At 37.2% G+C, this 19,775-nt stretch overlaps 1 protein-coding gene across 1 annotated transcript in view; it reads left to right on the top strand.

Annotated features, from left to right (window-relative positions):
- Positions 1-19,775, top strand: part of ctnnbl1 (catenin, beta like 1) — a 107,029-nt gene that overhangs the window by 13,877 nt on the left and 73,377 nt on the right. The window contains exons 6-8 of the mRNA XM_049462716.1: positions 1,401-1,494; positions 7,007-7,098; positions 13,000-13,072. Of these exons, the coding sequence (XP_049318673.1) occupies positions 1,401-1,494; positions 7,007-7,098; positions 13,000-13,072 (259 nt within the window). The remainder of the gene's footprint in view (positions 1-1,400; positions 1,495-7,006; positions 7,099-12,999; positions 13,073-19,775) is intronic.

Here is a 19,775-nt window from a genome sequence, read left to right as displayed (position 1 = left end):
AGAACCACTCCTTTATTGAGTGTGTCTTGCTAATTGCCAATAATTTCCACCTGTTGTCTATTCCATTTGCACAACAGCAGGTGAAATTGATTGTCAATCAGTGTTGCTTCCTAAGTGGACAATTTAATTTCACAGAAGTTTGATTTACTTGGAGTTTTATTGTGTTATTTGAGTGTTCCCTTTATTTTTTTGAGCAGTGTATATGTAATGCCATCTAGTGGCTTTTTTTGGTAGCAGCAGTGTGCACTATTAAAACAGCAATGTGCAACATAAAATAAATAATAAAAAAATACAGGAACAGTCATGTACAAAATAATAGAACAATTAGAGGTGTAACAAACTGAACTCTAACCTACTATAACAGTTAAACATGAAAAATAAGACTCGGCCCCTGAGAATGACAAGTTATTTTCTTTAACAAAGATATATTATTAACTTTATCTGAGAGAACATTCTCTGGAGAAAGGGCTGCTCTCAGTCACAATGCGGCTTCAGTGTGCTGCGTCATTTGCGTAGCGCGATGCATCATTGCATCACTGCGCGTCAATCTCTTTTTGACTTCGAGGCTCGAGACCATGACATAATTTCGATTGATTTCGATAAAATATCGAAATCGTGACACCCCTAGCGTGTAGTAAATCTCTTAATTAATTATGGGTGTGTTTTGGGCGTAACGTGAAATAAACCAATCGGTGTGCCAGTTGTCATTCTCTGACTTTGTGTGCTCTGACTTTGGCGCGTTGGGATCTTAACAGTGTGGCGCTTTGCGTGTCTCGGAAGAGAAAAATGACCTATGCATTTAAAGGAAAAGCAGTGTTAGTTTATCGCTGCATGTCTTTCGCAGGATGCACAATAGGGCTCTAAATGTCTCCCAGATTTTAAATGCCTTATTTTCCTCTCCTTTTTAGTGATCAAGAAAATCAAAACGCACAACAATAACTTGTTTCCTTTCTCTTTGATTTCAAATGGAAGTGTATGAGGAGGCGGGACTAATGACAGCACTAAAAATTTTTTTGGGTTGGATAGCCCTCAGCTCTCCTCTCTAAAAATTTTTTTATAAATGTATTATGTTCTTGAGGCATGCTTGAGGTTCAAATACTTATTTTACCCAATAAATACAAATTTAATCTAATGTTTTTAGACTGATAATGTATTTGTAAGGGGGTAAACTAACTAACTAGATGTATGTCTGTCTGTCTGTTTGTCCTCCTCTACATCTATCTATCTGTCTGTCTATCTATCAATACGTATAATTGAAGGTGAGTGAGCGGAGGAGAGTAAAGCCCTGAAGTGATCAGCTGACTGAATGGCTGAATGCTGTTTGTTAGTGTGGATTTGATTTGTTTTCTGTCGCTGGTTTGTTTGTTTACGAGGTGATTAATGTGTGTCTGCTTTATTAGCTGGAGGGCCAGGTGGTGGCTCTCTTGGTGCAGAACATGGAGAGGCTGGATGAGACGGTGAAAGAAGAGGCAGACGGAGTCCACAACACACTGGGTACGACACACACACACACACACACACACAGGTTTTATTTCAAGTACTTTAAGTGTGATTATACTTGTAGTTTTAGTTCTGTTGATCTGGATCAAGCAAGCAAATAATACATTGTTACATTTTAGTCTTGCTTTGCCTTGGGTGGAAGGATTAAAATAAATTAAACATTATTAAACAGTATTATGACAAGGTCCTGTGTCGCGATATCTGTCTGATATAGGCCTGTCACAATAATTGCAATATCGATTTATCATACAATAAATGAACATGACCTCAATAATTTTTGATAATCGTGATATTGTCGTTTGTTCACATATATAACAGTGAACAGTATTTTAGCCAGTCATGCTTCAATAACTGTGAGTCCATAAAAAAATAAGTATATAATTTGAACTAATTACAATACATGATTAATTCAAGTTTTGTTGTTTTTAAAAAGTGTATAATTGTTTTTTATGCTATTCTGTTATCATTATTTTAGTGGCATTTAATAGTCTTAAAATGACAAAAATATCATGTATCGCAATAATTTCTAGGACAATATATCGTCTACCAAAGAATCTTATCGTGACAGGCCTAGTCTGATATTTCTCGCCAGGTGAGACTTGTGCACGGGTAACCAAAACAAATGTTTGATCATTATGGCATTAAACAGCATTGCTGGTCTGTTCAAGTTTAACTATAATGCTTACATTCACCCTTTATACTTCAGTCACATTTGCATCAACCACAAAAACCTTGTATCGGCCTTGCTTGCACCCACCCATCATCAGAATAAGAGCCACTCCCCTTCCATCTCTGCTCACTTTCCTACCTACATACCTGCCCCCTTCATGATTTCTTTTTTTTTTTTTTTGCATGTTTGTCACTCTTAAATGTCTTAAATGTTTCAGATCATTAAACAAAATTAAATATTAGTCAAACACAACATAATTTTTAAATGATGGTTTTAATTATTAAGGAAGAAAAAAAATCCCTGTGTGAAAGTGTTAAAGCATAGTTAAAACATAACTTAACTGTTTATCACACCTGAGTTCAATTTCTATAACCATACCCAGGCCTGATTACTGCCACACCTGCTCTCAATCAAGAAATCACCTAAATAGGAGCTGTCTGACAAAGTGAAGTATACCAAAAGATACTCAAAGGATAGACATCATGCCAATATACAAAAAATAAATGAAAAAAATGAGAGAATGTAATTGAGATCTATCATACTCGCTAGCTCTTTTACTGTTCAGAGGTGAGTATAATCGGCCTTTATCCTGCTGCTAACCCCGGCTAGCACTGCTGGAGCAGCATTAGCATTATCCACTAAATTAGAAGGAAAACATGGCAACACCCTTGAGCCTACTAGTGTACTAGTGTTCCGTATAATCCAGTGCGCCCTATAGTCTGAATAATACAGTATTAAAGATGGGGCAAACACTTTTACACAGGGCCATGTAGGTTTAAATAATTTTTGTTTCACTCTTAATCAGAGGTGGAAAGTAATGAATTACATTTACTCACATTACTGTAGATTTTATGAGTAATTTGTAATTTTTTAAGTAGTTTTTAAAAAAGGAAACAATGGAAAACTCCTCGTTACTGAGTAAAAAATTATAAAATACTGGGAAAACAACTAATTGTCTGAGTTAAAAAAAAAAATTGAGTTTTGTTCTCCATGGCAGCGCAGCTTTACTTTTCCCAGCAGTGTTTATTATGGTTAGCGGGAGAGATGCTATGTGAATCAGCTGTGCTCGAGTTATGCTACTCATCAATATGTGCTTCTTTACGGCACTGCGCATGCGCCGACCGACATTTATTTATTTTTTTTCATGTTTTTCATAATAATTCCTTAAGTTTTTATTGGAAACATTAGACAATCTTCTTGGATGTTAAAAAAAAATTAAATAGCAGTTAAATCATAGCAATGGCAAGTTAAAAAATAATAATGAACTGTAAATCTATAAAAATACGGTTTATAGTCACACACATGAACATAACCTTTTAACAGTAAAAAAAAATGGATCATTGAAACCTATGCCACTTGTTTTTAAAAATGTTGTACGGGTTACTGCCTGAATGGTCCAAATTATTATTTGGAATAATAATTCATTAAAACAATATCATTTCTGATTTGTTTTGTTTTACTTTTTTACATTAAATAAATAAAAGTAACTATGTAACTTTAACTCAAAGTACATTTTAAATTGAGTACTTTTTTTCCTTTTTTCGAGTAGATTTTTAGATAAGTACTTTAACTTAAGTAGAATTTTAGCAAAGTAAAGGTACTTTTACTTAATTAAAGTTTTCAGTACTTTTTTCACCTCTGCCCTTAATATTAAAAACCTTCATTTTAAAAACTGCATTTTGTGTTTGAAGAATATTTAAAATAAGTTCCGTGATCTAAAAGATTTAAGAGTGACAAGCATTCAAAAAATAAGAAATCATTCCACTGTATACAGGAACATTGCTATTCTTCTGCAGAGAGATTGAACCAGTCTTGAATTTGCTTTCAGACGAGTTTGTTACTTTGAAACCCAGCTGAATTTGTCCAAACTGGGTCAGAGCAGCCAGACCAGAGGTGTGTGTGCGTGTCTATGTGTGTGTTTGTGTGTGTGGGTGGGTAGTGCTGATTTAGCTAAAGCTGTTTCCATCCACGCCAGCCTTTAATGTTGAGCTGCAGAAAAGGCAGAAGGCTGTGAATGTTTAGCACACACTCTTCCCGGTGACTTTATCTTGTCACGCAGCAGCCTGAGCGTAATCCGCCATCATGCAGCGCTGCCTGTTCACTGTTGCCTGAAGAATTGCTTGTTTTTTGCTACTGTTTTATGTGAAAAAAACAGTTTTTACAGTTGTTTATTTTGGCTTGTTGCTTTTTATTCTGCTTTATTTGCTGCTTTGTAGGAAACTAATTGATAAGGGCAGTATTTCAAAAAGTACTTCGCAAAGTCAAGCCTTATATATTGTCTTATAAGAGAAGAAATTAAGAAGTGATGTTTCTATTGTCTGATCACAACAGAGAACCATGATTATGTTATTATTAGGGGTTAGGTATTCTGTCCACTGTGGATAGTAATGCCTTTTGTCACATCATCTATCTGCACCCCCATATCGGGCCACCAGTTATTCATATCGCTTTATCCTGAGCACGCTGGCCAGTGTTCGGTCTCACACACAAGATAACTCCTCACAACTTATAAAGGTGTGGGTGATTACAATATTTTTGCATTTTAAGGTGCACTTAAAATCATTCTCAAAAATCGACAGTGTTCCTTTTAATCCATTGAAGCCACTCCACTGAATTACAGCGATATTAAGTTATTAAGTTTCAGTGTTTAGTGTCAAGTTTCTCCAGCACCTAGGCTGGAGCAGTATTAGCATTAGCCACTAACTGTAGCGCAAGCTACATTCGCAGTTCGCTTATTCGCAGTTCAGAGGTGAGTATATCAGACTAGCCTGCATGTTTACTGTGTTAAAACATGCTATTCACGACGAACAGCTAGCCAAAAGGCGCCCTGGGTTAGGGCTGCACGATATATTGTTTATGCATCGCAGGGCGTGTGATGTCACTTAAGGCAATGGAATCAAACACATCATGTTGAAATGTTTTTGTTCAGAAGTAGATACACAGCGCTGTCTCTGTGTCTGTATGAGTGACAGGCTACTGCTTCCTGAGAAGCACGAGGGAGAGGGAGAGCATGAGGAGGGGGAGTAAACATGATGTAACCACATGGCCTCCATCCACATGGTTGGGCACATGCTTTTAAAACACGTGTTGAAAGCTGCGCACCTCAGTCCAGCACAGTTTTGCAGTGCAGATATTTCCAGTTACAGCTGAATTTGCGCTTTTAATCCCAGAAAAATTATTTATCTTTTAAAAAGCCATTTAAATGGCTGATTAAAGGGCCAATTACTGCTGTTTTGCTGTTATCCTCGGGTTTTGAGAGTTCGCCGCTGACTCAGCTCTTCATTGGTCCGGATGCGAGACAGGTGGGGGCGGGTCTGGTGACGTTGTGGGCCCTGTTTTGTTTAATATCGCGATATATATCATAAAATAAAAATAATATTTTTTATTTTTTTAATATTTTTTAAAAAGTACATTTTTTCTAATATCGTAACAGGAACACTTAGGGATCCTCAGTGTTGCGCTGTCGGGCAGAATTTACTAGCACTAAGCGCTGCTGCTAACCACACTGTTGACAATTTTGGCAATCTACAGGGTGCATACGGTCATGAAAAACCTCGAAAAGTCATGGAATAAAAAAAATAAAAAAAGCAATTTCCAGCCCTGGATAAGTTTGGAAAAATAAAAATTCCCCAAATGGTTTGGAAAAGTCATGGAAATTTGGTCTACAAATCTTTGTGTTCGTAGAAAATCATAACAGATATATCAGCTCAGAGTTAATTTAGTAATAAAGCACTACACAATGGAGCTCTCAGGATCTGACACACATTTTATTTATTTATTTGATTTTTTGTGACCAGCATTTTTTTTTTTTACATTTTTTTTTAACATTTTATAGTACATTGTATTACCCAATTTACCAAGCCTGCTTAAAATACTCTGTAGTTAATGTCACAAGTGAAGGACAAGGAAAAGAAAATTACAGTATGTTATAACAATTCTAACAAGCAATTGTAACAGTCGTACAGTAATTTTAATATCAGAGAAAACAATATTTTCAAAAAGAGAAAAAATTATAAAAGAAAAAAAAAAACTGTCAGCCTGAAGATGAGTCTTTTGTAGGAGGCCACTCTATTTAATAACTCGTACCATTCACTTTAAGTAGGAGCCTGAGAGCACTTCCAGTGTCTTAATAGTAGCCTCCTGCCTACCATACACATTTTATTATTAAAGATTGTGTCAAAATTTTATCTGATTTATTTGAAACCTACTATGATTTATTTTAATTATACTTTTAGTTGATTTTAGATTTTATTGTCCATGTCTGCATGTTTTAAAAATCATATGGTCATGAAAATTTGCCTTGAAGACATGTAAAAGTCATCAAAAAATCTTTTTTGGGTTAAAATGTGTATGAACCCTGAAACTAAGCTTACTGTAAATAAATAAACACTTTACTCACCCAAATAAACAGTTTACAGGAAAGAAATCTGTGTAGATTAACATCCAGCACTCATTTGACTTTCTGATATTATTATTTTTTTTAACCACACCCTATAATCTGGTGCATTTTTATGTATGAAAGCCTCCAGAAATTTTATTTTACTTTTCGAAAGCTGTCTTGCTCTCTGATAAGAGCTCTGTGGACTGTCCTACACATTGTTGTAACTAACTAAGCCTGACTTTTATTGCTCCTGTAGTTTTAATTCACACTGCAGGGTTTCAGTCCTGCCTAAATCCAGGAGCATATGGATGTCAGAGTCAGCCAGCTGTGTTAAAGGCTTTGATGGATCGAGATAAACTTGAACTGAACTTGGACTTGGACAGCAACTGTAGGAGTGAACATTGGCAGGCCTGTTGTTGACCTGAGACTGACCTTTCGCTTTACTGTCGTTCCAGCCATCGTGGAGAACATGGCGGAGTTCAGGCCTGGACTGTGCACGGAAGCTGCCCAGCAGGGACTCATGCAGTGGCTTCTCAAAAGGATTAAGGTAAGAAGATGTTTAACAGTTGGTAAACATTTAAAAAAAATGGCAGAAGACTGTAACTATCGACCAATCTCTGACATCAGGTTTTCCCACTCCTCCATGCAGAATTCTTTCATATGTGTGATGTTTTAGGTTTTCTTCCATGCAGATCACTTTTATAGTGTACCACTCACTCAAACAGACAAAGCAAAGATCTATGATGCTTTTACCTTACAGGAAAACTTTAGTTCTATTGATTGATCCTTAAAATGTGTATCTTTAGTTATTTGTGTTTAGTTAGATCACATCCAACTCTCTGTATTGTAAAAAAAAAAAACAGTTAAAAACAGAGGTGTTGATTGATTAAAAAAATAATTAATCTCACAATTTGCTTTAACTTCTAGTAATAGATATTTGAATGTAAAATGAAAGAATCTCTCTAAGATAATAATAATCGTAATAGTATTGTGATTTTATTTTTATTTTTTTACTTTGAATACAAATTGTCTTTTGTGATTGTTCAAATACCAAATGAATTTCAATTAATGCAAAGTATAAAAAAGAGAAAGAAATGAAATAAAAGCAGAGTGGATTTCAGTAGAAATAAAGAGTAATCTATAGTCCCATTCAAAAGTATATTAGTATTTTTATGCAGTTTCTAGCAGGTTTTACCAATGTAAACACAGTGGTGTTACTGATCAAAAGTTTAGAAGGTACAGTCCCCTCCAAAAATATTGGAACAGTGAGGTCAATCCTATTATTTCAGCTGTAGACTGAAAAAAATTGAGACAAAAGATCAACATTTTAGTTTTTTTTTTTCAGGTGTTTACATCTGGATCTGATACACAGTTCAGAAGATACTATAGCACCCACCCATTTTTCTTGTGAGCAAAACATTGGAACATGTGACTCTTAGGCGTGTTTTTTTTATTGCTCAGGTGTGTCCTGAAACATGAATTATTTAAACAATAAACAGCACTTAGTTTCAGATTTGGGTTTTATCTGTGCAGACTGTGTATTTATAGTTGGAGGAATAACCAACTTGAAAACCAGTGAGCTATGAGTCTATGGATGAAAAACAAGCAACTGTGAAGCTGAGAGAAGATCATTAGAATCATTTAGAACAATTAGAGCACAAATATTGTCCATAGCCAGAACACCTGTTTGGAATGTCCTAAAGAGAAGAAAGTCATCACTGGTGTAGTAAATAACCAAGGAAAACCACAGCAGTTGATGACAGAAACATTGCGAGTGCTGTAAAGAAAAAAAAAACCCTCCAGAGGGCAGAAGTGAAGGAATCACAATCTACTGTTCACAGAAAACTTCATGAACAAAAGTACAGAGGCTTCACCAGAAGATGAAAACCACTAATAACGAGGTGATTTGGGAAAACCAGGCTGGAATTTACCAATAAGTACAGAGAAAAGCCTGTGGACTGATTATGGACTGATGAGACAAAAATTAACCTTGTGAAAGAAAGGCTAAAGTTTGAAAAAATAAAGGATCTGCTCATGATCTCAACCATTACCAGCATAACCAGCCCTTCTGTGACACACAGTGGAGGTAGTGTCATGATTTAAGCTTGCATGGCTTGCATATTATGGGACAGGCTCATTAATATTCATTGATGTAAAGTGAACCAAAATGGCCCAAAACCCACTGCCGCCTGGAAAAGCATCACAGAAGAAGAATGCAGAAGGTTATTGATGTCAGCGAGTTAGAGACATGATGCAGTTATGCCAAGCTCGGACTACACAACATTTTTGTCCCTCACGATGTTCACTATGTCAGATTTAAGCAGTTATTTTCTTTTTAAGTTGTTGTCTGGGAATTGGCAACACCACACGTTAGTCACCGACCAATCATCGTCCGCGTCCTCAAGTGAGTTCGTAGTTCATCGCGGGGGAGAAGCATAGAATCTGAGAATCATGGCTACAGAAGCCCTTTGCGTAATGGAAGAAACTAAAAAGAGGGGAAAGCGACTGTGGGCTCGTTCCTGGGTGACCCAAATGGACATTACATGCTTTTTGTGCTCCATAGAGAACTTAAGGTATGGTCAAGATGTAGCTCCTTGGGTTTCAGTGCCTGTAAACAGAATATCTCATGGATGAAGTAGATTATTAGATGATCATTAGATTTTAGATTTTTTTTGTTTCGATGGTTCAGTGAACTGCAGGAACATTGTGCCGCTTTATTTTCCCGTGTTTACATCTGTGCGCCACATAACGCTCTGTCTTCCTATTGGTCAAAGTCAGGAAGCACATCGCGGAACATGTCAAACTAGGCGATAAAATACAAAAAATTCTAACATTCTCTTTGACTGTGTCACACTACACGGACCTTAGTTGCGGCTCCGACAAAATCGGGCTAAAATTGTGTAGTCTGAAGGATTTGCAACTAAATATTAAGTCTTATTCACTTTAATTTACTTTAAGTTTATATGTTCCAATACTTTTGCTCACAAAAAAATGGATGGGTTCAGACAGAAGCTGCTATTCTTCTGAAATGTCTATCAGATCCAGATGTAAATACCTGGAAATATAAACTGAAATGTTGATCTTTTGTCTCATATTAGTCTTTTAATGTTAAACCCAAAAGTTTTCAGTTTACAGCAGAAATAATGGGATCGGCCTCACTGTTCCAATACTTTTGGAGGGGACTGTACCTTCTGCACTTCTGAGCAGTAACTCCACTGTGTTTACATTGCTAAAACACTGCATAAAATGCGAATACATCAGCAGGCTCTCTAAAAAGAGTGAAATAAGGCAAGATGATGGGGCTAAAATGGGTAAAACGTTGGGTTATGGGTTAAAAAAATGAAGGTTTTCATTAAGGCAGCCTCATTTGTTTCACATGATGTTTTCCCTTCTGTGCTCAGCTGGCTGCTGCAGGTTGGTGTATGTTCTTCATGGTGTACTTGAGAACAGCCTTCATTTTTCAGTTTTTACAGCAGTTTCAGCTTAACTCTGATCCTCCAGGGTATTCCTTCTAAACATGCGTGTTTCAGCTCATTAAATTTTCCATAATTAGCTGTAAGGTTGACTGAAGGAAGTCTGGAAGGAGTGCAGAATTCAAACCACAGAGGACTCTGGTCCCTCTGGACCTGGGAAACCTCAGGAGTGTTTCAGTTCAGAATTGTCGCTCATCTCTGAACTTTTTTGCATGAGCAGTTTTGTGATTTAAAAGAAAAAATAAAAGTTAAGGACAGGTGCTTTAGGTGGAACGGCTGCTAAGAAATGTGTATTAGTAAATTACAAATAATAATAAAAAATACCCTCTAAAAGGCAGCAACTGAATGAGCTTTTTTGCTATTTTAGATTTCAGATAAAACTATGTTTAGTGGTTTATAAGTAACATCTAATACTAGAATTTGAGAAAACTTCACACTAGACCTTAAGCAGTTTGGACTGTGTGTCTCTCCACTCTTCCTCCAGACTCTGATCCCTTGATTTCCAAATGAAATGTAAAATTTACTGATGATCAGTGATGGTTTGGAGAGACATGTCATCTGCTGGTGTTGATCCACTGTGTTTTATTATCAAGTCTAAAGTCAGTGCAGTTTTGTTTTCCCACAAAATCTTACAGCACTTCATGTTTCCCTCTACTGACAACTTTTATGGAGATGCAGTTGGATTTCATTTTCCAGCAGGACTTGATGCACTGCCCACAGTGCCAAACGTACCAATTGGTCTTATATAATATTCTAATTTTCTGAGGTGCAATTTTTTGGGTTTTCATTGGCTGTAAGCCATAATCATCAACAATAAAAGAAATAAACACTTAAAATAGATCACAGATCGCTCTGTGTAGTACATCTATATAATATATGGGTTTAAAATTTTTTGAGATGCACTTGTAGATCTTGTATAGATATTTTACCTTTGCTCAAAGTAGAATAAATTCTTTCTCTAACAAAAAAAAGTAGCTCATGTTAATATTGGCTGTAATCGGTTGTGAGTGAAGTGGATGAGAAATAAGAAAACACAGGATACAAGGGCTGAGAATCACCTCTGATTCCCAGATTCAATTCGGTTTCACAAAATCCCAATTCACTTTGATTTCTAATCTGATTCAATAGCGATTAACTTAGAGATGTTTCATTTACTACAATAGGTTTTCTTTAAATAAGGATCAATTACTTTTTTTTTTATTCCCAGCCTCACCATATGTAAGATGGATACATGCACCATGTAACATATTTGTAAATTTATTTGAGTTAATTTAATTTTATTTCTTTTTAAACTTGGGATTTGTGTTCAAAAACAATGTCTGATAAATACTTAATATAATATAAATATAAAACTGTTTTAAAAGTGTAAAATGAAGTGTATCAGAAAATGATGTGCTGCAGAGCCATTTTTCTTGCTTTATGTTATTAAGGTAAAGATTGCTGTATGTTGTTTATGTAATCTGCATCCCCTCTTTTGATGGCGTTTCTTAAGCAACAGAAGAAATAAGCAATTTGCATGCGCCAGATGCTGCGTGGATGAAAATGGAAATTCCTGTCTCAGCGATGGCTCTAATTCCCTGTAGGAAATCTCTGCTGCAGTTGTTGATAAAAATACAGGCAGCTGCAGTAAGATGGGCTGCATAATGCAGGATTTCCATCGTAAAGTGCATAACCAGCTGAAACATTACTGCATAATTGATCAGCTGCCTGTGAGGTTTGTCGGTCTGGTGGCAGCGGCGTCTTATATTGCACTGAGACTCCAGTATGACGGGGAAGATGCGCGTGTTCTCCTGAGTTAGACAGAGCAGTGGGTGGGATCATTTTTAAAAAGTCGAAAAACGAATTGCACAGATGCAGACGGCGCAGTGGGGTTTTAGCTGGAGGGGGTGCATGTTTTAAATGCAAAGCAGACGCATTGTTCCAGGAAATCAGATGATTTGTGGAGATGTGACGTGGATAGATTAGCAGTGTTGTGCAGGACCGCACTTGCTTTCCCAGAAAATTGTTACATTTTTCTGAACTCTTCTGTAACTCTTGTCAGGATGAACAAACAAATCAAAGTTCTGTCTTAACGAAATTCGGTCTAAATCTAACTATAGCCCAATAAAATAGTCTGAATCCACCTGTAACTGACCACAGCCTGACTAAATTCCTTCTGAACCAGGTGTAGCTTGTCAATTCTTTCTCAATCTATGTGTAGCCATACAAAATGATGTTCAAATATGAGTGCAGACCAATAATGTGGAATAATGTGGAAAGAGGCCATAGTTGTTATATTAGATTTATTTATTTATTTATTATTATTTATTTTTTTTACACATTCTTTCCATGTAATGTAATTAAAATGTACACTTTACGTAATCAGAACAGTGGAATCTGAAGACATTAAGTCTTTAGAAAATGAGCCACTATCTGACACCAATCTTTACATGTAAACTAATAATTTAAATGTAATACTGTGTTTCTGAAAAACGATATTACAATATTACACAGCAATGTATACTCAATAGATAGTCAGTAGACTCTGTTCATATTTTCTTTATGCACACGTCCACATTCTCTGCTGATCCCTCCTGACCAGAAACAGCCATTAGGTTGTGCACCTCTGCGTGTTTTTATTCGTGGGGTGTTCCTTAATGGCCTCCTGCTGAAAGCTGATTGGCTGCTGAAGTCTTGATGAGGGCGGCTCTGCTGGCCCGGCGGCGCCGAGCTGCGAGCAGTCACGAAGGACTGTGACCCGAGAAATTGCCCACAAATAAAGTAATTAAAGGTCAAATGGGAGCGTCACGCTGGTTTCAGTTTGATTGAATTAGAGGTGCTGACTGAACAGGCACAGAATTAGCTCACGAGCTCCAACGGCTACTGACACAGGAGAAGTGGCAGCAGAAACGCTGATGGGGCGAAATGATGAAACTGCAGCTTAAACTTCTTGTGTGTGTATGTGTGTGTGTTTGCTCTGTATTTTTATGAAACAGGCAAAGATGCCTTTCGACGCTAACAAGCTGTACTGCAGTGAAATCCTGGCCATCCTCCTTCAGAACAACGACAGTAAGTCTGAACCTCAGGTTTAAAACATCAGCTCATTATCGTCACATTAACGATTGTCTTTAATTGACGTTTTAATCATTTTAATTGGTTTAAACTTTGTACACTCAATTTCAAAACAAAATAACACACTTAGATTACTGTAAAGCTCTGCATAATACATAATAAGTCTCAGTAAAATTAGTAAATGATTACAGATGTGATCTAATGGCCACTATGATCAGGAGATTGTCTGTTCGAATCCTGATTATGCAGCTTGCCATCAGCTGCCGGAGCCCTGACAGAGCACAAAATTGGCCTTGCTCTTGTTCTGGGTGGGTAGATGGCGCTCTCTCCTCTCATCACCATAAAGGGTGATGTCGATCAGCACGAGACATCTGTGAGCTGTTGTATCGGAACCGAGTCGCTGCGCTTTTTCCTTTTCCGAGTGCTCTGTGATGCTACTTGGCAATGCTGCATCAGCAGCAGTTTGAAAAGAGGCGGTTGCTGACTTCACATGTATCAGAGGAGGCATGTGTTAGTCTTCACCCTCCTGGTGTGTTGTGGCATCACTAGTGATAGGGGGAGTTCTAATGAGTGGGATGCGTAATTGGCCTTGTAAATTCAGTAGAAAATGGGATAAAAATGAGAGAGATGGTTGACTGCTAGACATTTCTCTGTTACACACTTAAAGACTACATTTCACACAGTTAATATATTTTAAAAGAAAGAGCATCATTGAACTGCTATAAGCAGGATAGTCCTTTTTATGAGTTATCTGCAATCTAAGTTGTCTGTCTTTTGGTTGCAAAAAGAAACCAAGGCTATGGTAGCTGGGCGATTGAGGTGTACAGGGTTTCCCCCAGGATTTCCTTGAAGGTGCGGTGGCAGGACCCCCCGGTTGGGAACCGATAATTTATATCACGTTAATGATATCACGATATAACACAATTACACATGTTTCCAGTTATTTTCTTTATTTCCAACTGTCACTGAAAAATGCCCACTTAAAACAAAAAGTTGCAAAAAGTAGGTTTCTTTAAAATAAATCCTTATTGTTCTTTTTTCAGATACGGTAAACGTAAAAGTGTGCAACACAAAATGTTAAATTATACATAACAGAGGAGAAAGGGCACAACAGACATGTTATCTATATACGTTAAAATAAAAAAACTATTAATTGTTTACGTTTAATCTAGCTGCTTGAAAACTTCAAATGTGAATGCACAAGACACAATACGAGACACAAACATTACAATTTTCTCACTGTACAGTATACACAATTAAACTTTATACAAAACCAAATTCAATTTAATATATTTAATATATATGTATTATTTATTCGCTCTTATCTGTATTAGGTATTTTAAATGTGAGAATGAGTAAATAAAATAAAAAATATTATTGAATTTAATTAAAAATTGTGCTTATTAAAACAGACAAATAATATCTTTAATCTTTAATTTAATTACAATAAAATGTTTACTGGACCGTGAAAACAAATGCATCACAGAGCTGTTCTAGGGTGCCTCTATTCTAGGGCCCTACATCCTTGCTTTATGACAGCTCCACAGAAACATAGCGTGATTTTCACTCCACCAGGTGAGTGAGCCTGAGTGGACACCTGCGTAAGTTGAAGCTGTTTAATCACTGTTTAATTCATCTCTCTCTCGCGCGCGCGCATTATGTTTCAGTCTCTCTCTCTCTCTCTCTCTCTCTCTCTCTCTCTCTCTCTCTCTCTCTCTCTCTCTCTCTCTCGCATTATGTTTCAGTCTCTCTCTCTCGCTATTTACAGGCGCGCTCTCGCTCTCTCTCTCTCTCTCGCGTTATGTTTCAGTCTCTCTCTCTCGCTGTGTCCTATACTCACACTCTCTCTCTCGCGCGCGCGTTATGTTGGCACTGCATGACTAACTACCGATTTCCACCCCCGAAGTTCAACACATGGCTGACGGAATTATTCCCCCCTAAATTTAGCTCCGGCAAATTTAAGACATTTTGGTTGAAATTTTAAGACAAAATAAGACTTTTCAAGGCCTTATTTGACAAAAATGAAATTTAATACCATTTAAGACTTTTTAAGGACCCGCGGCCACCCTGCTACATGTGCAGGACTGGAACACAGCTGTGCGTTTAGGAATTACGGCTAGAGAGGCCCTCACCTGTAGCCTCCCGAAATAGATGCAACATGCGAAACCAGCCGTGTTGTGTAGGCTACGTCTACAACATATTACCGATATAACCCTTGAACAATGTTCAACAACTTGTTCACAAATATAAAAAAACATCATTTCAGCGCCACATACCTCGGATTCAGTTGTCCAGTTTGACAGCCGGTGTCCTGTCGAGATGATCAAATTCCAGTGTCAGAAACGAGAGAGGGCGGGGCAACGCTGATCAAGCGCGGGAAAAACGCCGGGCTCAGAATTTTCACGAAGGGTGGCGGGGAAGAACGAAGGCGTGGCGGACCGCCGCACTGAAATGAACGTGGCGGAAACCCTGGGTGTATGTAGTGAAACAAGATAATTAGTATGATTTTTTGTCAAATAGTCCATCTCCGTTCACTCCAAGCATTCTCAATACAGCATTTTTAGTCGATGCTCCCAACAGGTTTACAATGCTAGCTATAGGGGCATAGCGCTGCCAATGCAAAGAAATCACTATTTAAACATCTTGAAAGTCCGTCACAATAAGTTGACTGACTAGAACAAAAGAAAAGGTAGGATAGGGGAACAGATTGTAAAATTAATTCAGTTGAAATGCATGATTATTATAGAGATTTTTTTTAGCAACAGCTGGAATTCATTGATTTGCTTTTTAAAAAGTGTAAAATTTTAAAGGCTTTAAAGTGTCTTGTTTTAAATGTCGGGTCACTCGGATTTCTACGAATAACCTGTGGAGCTACTTTAAATTTGTTAATGGTGTAGAAACAGTGTTTTTTACACCATTTACTTTAGCATTGTAACCTCTTAGGAGCATCGGCTAAAAGCGCTATATTTCGGAATACTGACAAAAGTTTTTCGACAAACGTTTGCACTCTATCATGTTTCACTACAACCAAGTCCATTTTACACCAGAGTTCTCCTTTAGTTTCCCATGTCTCTCTATACTTAAGAGAAATGCTGGTTTCTGTGATGCAAAATTATTAAAATTGTAATAACAAATAAAAACCAATCAAACAATACAGGATTACATTGTTTAATATGGTGAAATTAATCATTTTGCTACTCCTTTATATTGTTTGTATGGCATAATTTGCACAAACAATCCCTGACCATTTTGTTTACATTTTTTGTTGGATTTAAACTGCACACTTATAACCTGCGATATTGTACGATATATATTTTATATCTTGCAAAAAATATTTTTCAATATATTGATGTTCCTGATGTTTTGCCTTGCACTAACCCCTGTGGGGTTATATTGCATTTTTTTTTATTTAAGATGTTTGTTTGTTTGTTTTAATTACTGATTTATTGCATAATTCGTGATGTTTATAATCATTTAATATAAATAATAATAAGCATTTTCAGCATTTGTACACTTACCTTTTCTTTTATATAATGTCCAACCAAATGCAAGTCCACACACTTTTTTTCCAGATATTTGCTGAAAAAAAAAAAAGACTTTTTATTAATCATCTTCGATCAAATTGATTCTGATGCAGCTGTGTGTAATAAATGTCACTGTGTTTTAATTGCATTCCATGTCTGTTGAAATGACCAAAATGCCCTTTAAACAATATATGGCCATTTCCTCTGATTTTATTACTATAGGATTTCAGCTAATCTAATGACCACAAAGTGCCCACAAACACCCCCAGCCTGAACCGCCATCTTCATACAACAGGCAAACTGCATTCACAGAGCCTGGTTTACTGTTACTGTTATTGCTAGCATTAATTAATTAGTTTAGTTTTTTTATTACCATTTCTGATCTACACACCTACTGTATGAATGTCATCCTGTTATTCAGTCTCTGCCTTAACATTAACACTCAAGTTCCCATAGCAAATAAAAACTCATGACCGATAAAACTTTAATAGAACACATAGGTTTGGTAACTTAATCAAATGTATTTGCATATTTTGACAAGTAGATTTTTTTTTTTTATAATCGAATACTGGTGCCTTGCCCTTTGGTCTAAAGAAACCAAGAGAAATTTGTTTGGATAAGATGGTGTCCAGCATGTGTGAGGAGTACCAAGACAATTTTTTTCCCTTGCCTTCTGTCAAGCATGGTGGTGGTAGCATCATGGTCTGGAGTTGTGCCAGCACTGGAGAGCTGAATTCCCACATATACTGTGACATTCTAAAGCAGGGCTTAATTTCCCCTAAATTTTGGAAACTGTGCCAGAGGGCAGTTTTGCAACACAGTAAGGACCCCATACACCTCCAAGATAACAACTGCCTTGCTGAGGAAGCTCAAAAGTAGAGTTTAGATTGGGCCCAAAAAATCCAGCCTGACCTGAGCCTGTACTCTTTCTGCCGAGCCCGACTCAACCTGCCCCATAAACTGTTTTTGTGAGCCCGAGCCCAATTTAAACCAGACAATTTTTTTTGTAAGTACGCCGTTGAAACTGAGCTTTTTGGGCTGTTTAAATGAGCGAACTCCATTCAGAATGATGTGATTAAACTTTGCAACACTGAAGAAGCATATACCTATTATTTAAGAAAAATGTTTTTAAAAATTAATCTCCCTGTCTACTTTAACTTAATTAACACTATCTAAGAAGAAAAAAAACACTTTCTGAATAAGTTAATCTTATTTTAAACATGAAGCCTTAGTGCAAAACACATAAAACAACAATAAGGTTGTGGACAAGGGGATGAGCTCAGGTGCTCACAGTTCTTACTGTGCAGTTCCAGAGCTGCGTGATTTATAACATTCTAACTTGTGAAACTTTTTATTAAAACACAGTTTGCTTGGTTACTTTGCTATATTGTGATTATCACGTCAAAGGTTTATATAAAATAAAAATAGCATTAAAATACAGGATCTGGTCGGGTGTAGGCATTGAATCTTAGCTCTAAGGTAAAGGTGATTGACTGGCCAAATATATCTCCAGACCTAAACCCAGTTAAGCACCTGTGGGGCATCCTCAACCAGAAGATTTTCTTACGATAGGATTTCAGCTAAATTTTACACGTTTTTTAAAATCAACACTGTATCAGCCCTAGTCTTTAAATTCTTAATTTATACCCAAACTGTTTATGCTGAACAGCCCTTGTCCTATTCAGATATTTAGGTAAGCAAATATATCCTCTATAAACCTATATATATATATAAAAAAAAAAAATGCAGTGCCTGTCCGTAGTTCATACTGAGCTCATGTTGATGGTCCTGTAATATGTCCCCTGTTTGCACGGTACATTTACCCCGGGTGGCAGATTTAGTTCCTGGATTTGAAACACAGAAGCCCATTATCAGCCGATTCACTGTTGAAAGACACACAGAGATTTGCAGCCGAGTTTCATCATAAATCATTTGCACTTTGCATTGGTCTGTGTGCAAAACCAAGCCAGACAGCTGGACAGCTCTGTCCTGCTCAGCCAAATTCAGGACAAGGCTGCACTGGGAGATATCATGACCTCACCAAATCAGTGTGTGCATTTGTGTTTGTGTGTGCCTGTATTGGGTGATGTCTGTACATGCATTATATGTACAGTGGAGTTAAAAAGTTTGGGCACTCCTGATCATTTTCATGATTTTCCTCAATAAATCATTGGTCATCATCTCTGTATGTTCAGTAGGATGCAGAATAGTGCACTGTATAGTGAATAGGATACTGGATAGTGCTCTGTGTGTTCAGTAGGATGCAGAATAGTGCACTGTACAGTGAATAGGATACTGGATAGGGCTCTGTGTGTTCAGAAAAATGCAGAATAGTCCACTGTACAGTGAATAGAATACTAGAAAGCGCTCTGTATGTTCAGTAGGATGCAGAATAGTGCACTGTATAGTGAATAGGATACTAAATAGCGCTCTGTATGTTCAGAAAAATGCAGAATAGTCCACTGTACAGTGAATAGGATACTGGATAGCGCTCTGTATGTTCAGAAAAATGCAGAATAGTGCACTGTACAGTGAATAGAATACTAGAAAGCGCTCTGTATGTTCAGTAGGATGCAGAATAGTGCACTGTATAGTGAATAGGATACTAAATAGCGCTCTGTATGTTCAGTAGGATGCAGAATAGTGCACTGCATAGTGAATAGGATACTGGATAGGGCTCTGTGTGTTCAGTAGGATGCAGAATAGTGCACTGTACAGTGAATAGGATACTAGATAGCGCTCTGTATGCTCAGTAGGATGCAGAATAGTGCACTGTACAGTGAATAGGATACTAGATAGCGCTCTGTATGCTCAGTAGGATGCAGAATAGTGCACTGTACAGTGAACAGGATACTAGATAGCGCTCTGTATGCTCAGTAGGATGCAGAATAGTGCACTGTACAGTGAATAGGATACTAGATAGCGCTCTGTATGTTCAGTAGGATGCAGAACAGTGCACTGTAAAGTGAATAGGATACTAGATAGCGCTCTGTATGTTAAGTAGGATGCAGAATAGTGCACTGTACAGTGAATAGGATACTAGATAGCGCTCTGTATGCTCAGTAGGATGCAGAACAGTGCACTGTATATGAATAGGATACTAGATAGCGCTCTGTATGCTCAGTAGGATGCAGAATAGTGCACTGTACAGTGAATATGATACTAGATAGCGCTCT

This window comes from Astyanax mexicanus, chromosome 13 (genome assembly GCF_023375975.1).
Source record: "Astyanax mexicanus isolate ESR-SI-001 chromosome 13, AstMex3_surface, whole genome shotgun sequence".
NCBI classification, from domain to species: Eukaryota; Metazoa; Chordata; class Actinopteri; order Characiformes; family Acestrorhamphidae; genus Astyanax; species Astyanax mexicanus.
The sequence above is the reverse complement of the archived record's forward strand: the minus strand, read 5'-3'. Positions and strand labels throughout refer to the sequence as shown.